General features: G+C 54.8%; 1 protein-coding gene across 6 annotated transcripts in view; it reads right to left on the bottom strand.

The window, feature by feature from the left end:
* MMP28 (matrix metallopeptidase 28) overlaps nucleotides 1–3,085 on the bottom strand; it is a 28,956-nt gene that overhangs the window by 24,956 nt on the left and 915 nt on the right. For 2 of the 6 annotated variants that reach the window (XM_040640980.1, XM_040640982.1), the window contains exon 1: nucleotides 1,592–1,929. The exons of 1 other annotated variant lie outside the window; for it this stretch is intronic. In XM_040640980.1, the coding sequence (XP_040496914.1) occupies nucleotides 1,592–1,702 (111 nt within the window). In that variant the 5' untranslated portion in view covers nucleotides 1,703–1,929. Of the gene's footprint in view, nucleotides 1–1,591; nucleotides 1,933–3,085 lie in introns of those variants that run through there. 3 more of the 6 variants (XM_040640984.1, XM_040640979.1, XM_040640983.1) reach the window with 3 other exon arrangements.

Raw genomic sequence — 3,085 nt, 5'->3', positions numbered from 1 at the left:
AGAGATATTGTCTCTGTTCTTCTGCCAAGGATTGACTGGGACCCGGACTTGGGGGGAGGTGGAGCGGGACTCTTAATAAGACTTGGCTTGGTAGATGGAAGCCTTCTCCTGGGGCTACGAGGACTGTGCACTTGATGTTGTAAGATTCTAAATTCAGTGAAACAGAGTGATTCCCAAATGTGCAAAAGCAGAGAGCACAAAACAAGAGACCAGTGCTTGGAAGGAGAGGGGGTGGACCCCATTGCTGAAATAGGGTCATTTTCAAGTATTCCAGAATAGTGATAGGAGCTGGCTGCTGGAAAGAAGAGCCAGTCAGTGGGGGCTTCTTCATTCCAGAGGTTTCTTAGATTCAGTATGCCTCTTCCAGGGAAGGGGAATGGGAGGGTACTGAGTTCTCTACGGGCAGTTTTAGAGCAGGAATGAAACTCTTAGGGAGCAAGAGTCTCAGGGCAGAGCACTGGGCTCAGGAATTTAGAACTCCTTAAAATAGTGAAGACCCCAGTGCTAATTTTGAGACTAGATGAGAACACAGAGATGCTTCTTTGGGAAAGAAAGAAGTGATACCGACATATTATTACAATCACCTTTGTCTGGAAAATAGATATCCCAAGTAGATCCCCACCCCTGCCTCCAAAGAGCTCCCCTTGTGCAACCTACAACAAGCAGGTGAGGTCCGAGGAGGAAAATGAACTGAGAAATGTTTAAGGTTCACCTCCACCTCTCTGCCCCCTTTCTCAAGTTCAGTCCTGAAGCACTGTTCCAAAGCTCCTTAGAAGCAGTTCTTGAGACTTTAATACTCTTACCCATTTTACAGGTTAAGAAACTAGTCTCGTGGGGCGCCTGGGTGGCTCTGTCGTTAAGCGTCTGCCTTCGGCCCAGGTCATGATCCCATAGTCCTGGGATTGAGCCCCACAACAGGCTCCCTGCTCAGCGGGAAGCCTGCTTCTCCCTCTCCCACTCCCCCTGCTTCTGTTCCCTCTCTCGCTGTGTCTCTCTCTGTCAAATAAATAAAATCTTGAAAGAAAAAAAGAAAGAAAGAAAGAAAGAAAGAAAGAAAGAAAGAAAGAAAAAGAAAGAGAAAGAAACAAACTAGTCCCGAGCTTGGACGCTGCCTTGCTCAAACTGGTCAGTGGCAGCGCCAGCCAGTGCTGTCTCCTGTGTCCGGGCCAGTCAGTGGTACCCTCTCCACCTCACTAATCTAGGGGGCTCCGCAGCCTCTGGGAAGGCTCGGGGCATCCGATGAATGAACTGCCAAGTCTCCGTAGCCTAGGCGGTGAGGGACCGTAGGTCTGTGCCAAACTGGGGTGCGGGGGCTACCTCTCTCAGCTGTTTCTCGCCTGCCTCATCTTGTCGCTCCCTCCTTCCCCCCTCCTCCCCCCCACCCCCGTCCGGGAAAATCAATGTAGATCCGCGTGCCTGTGTGGTCCCAGCTCTGGCACCGGGAAGAATGCTCCCCAGGCTCTTTGTGTGCGGACAGAGAGAGGGTAACGCAGATTGCCAGCTCAGATGAGACGGCTGGGTGGCCTGACTGCGAAGTTCTGGAGGGTCTTCTAGCACGCGGCCCCCTCTCCGCCCCGCACGCATCCTTTACCTCCGCCTCCCTGCGCAGCTCCTGGCCTCCGCGCTCGGAGAGCTGGGCGTCCAGGCCGCCCCACAGCAGCAGCGGCAGGGCGCGCAGCAGGAGGCCGACACGCGCCGCCATCTCGCCGCCGCTCCCGCCACCGGGCACGGGCGCGTGGCGAGCCCCTGAGCGCCGGGCTGCCAGAGGCAGTCAGCGGCTCCCGGAACCCCGCGGATGCTCCAGCTCTGCGCCGCCTCTCCGCGGAGCGGGAAGGGCCTGGGGGCTCGCGCGTGCCCCCGCTCCGTGCGCAGGGCCGCCCCTCTGGCGCTTCGCCGGGAGCCGGCCCGAGGTGGTGCAGCTGCCGCAGTGCCTGCCCGTGGGTCGCCGGCCCCGGGACCGGGAAGGCCAGGGAGGAAGGGAGGGAGGAGGGGCGGGGGCCGGGCACTCCGGCCCCACCCACTCCGCTCCGCCGCTGGAACGCGCCGCTGTCCCGGAGCCTCTTCCGCAGGCTCCACAGCCTGGCCCGGTGCCCGCCGCCGCCCTGCCCACCGTTCTCTCGCTAGCTACCTCCAGCTGATCCGCATCTCACCGGGGAGGGCGAGGGAAGAAGGGTCTTCTGGAGATTGTAGCTACCTAAGACTTCGATCAAGGAGGGTCACATTATTTCAGCCAGGCTGGCAAGGGGTGAGGCCCGGGGCTATGAGAGGAGCCCTGGGCTGGGGTTAGCAGAACGGGGTTTGAGCTCCAGATCTGCTTCTTTGCTAGCCGTGTGAATCCTGCCTCTATTACCTGCTGGCTGTGTGGTCTTGGGCAAGTCACTCACCCTCTCTGAACGTATTTTTCCCATCAGTAAATGTCGATAATAAGAATATCAGTATCATGTGGTTGTAGCAAGCATTTAATGAGAGAGTAATATCTGTAAGTAACCGAGCACTGTACCGGACATCTACCTGACATCGTGCAGTATGCAATTAATAAGTGGTAGGCTGTGGCTTAGTGACTTCTGGCAAAGGATTTAACTACTTCGAGCGTCAGTTTCCTCATCAATAAAACGAGAGCAATAATATTTAGTTCCCAGAGTTGCATGGAGATTAAAAGGGAAACTGAGCGTAAAATGCTTGGCTTTCTGTATTCCACACAGTCCGTAGTAAAGGTGGAGTGAAACGATTTACGTGAGAGCCTTCGCTTAAGTCGCACCGAGCAAAAGTCAACTGTTTTCATTATCTGCCTTAGTCACTGCGAACAGGGTGCTGACTCTCTTCAGGTCTCAATTTGCGGATCTGTGAAATGCAAATAGCACAACGATACCGACCTCTGGGGGACGGTTGTGGGGATTCCATGAGTTGATACGTGTAAAGTAACTTGGAATGTCTAAAGTGCTAAGCAAATGTATTGCAGTGTTCTTTTCCTAAGGCTTAGAGCCTCAGTAGCACACAGGTTTTTGTGTTATTTCAAGGAAGGTGCCACTCTGGTGGAGGAATTTTTAAAAAGGCACCTCTTTTAGGTGGACTGACTTAGAGGCCG

This window comes from Ursus maritimus, unplaced genomic scaffold (genome assembly GCF_017311325.1).
Source record: "Ursus maritimus isolate PB19 unplaced genomic scaffold, ASM1731132v1 scaffold_24, whole genome shotgun sequence".
In the NCBI taxonomy this organism is placed as follows: Eukaryota; Metazoa; Chordata; class Mammalia; order Carnivora; family Ursidae; genus Ursus; species Ursus maritimus.
Note: the sequence above shows the minus strand (reverse complement) of the source record. Positions and strands in the feature narration are given on the sequence as shown.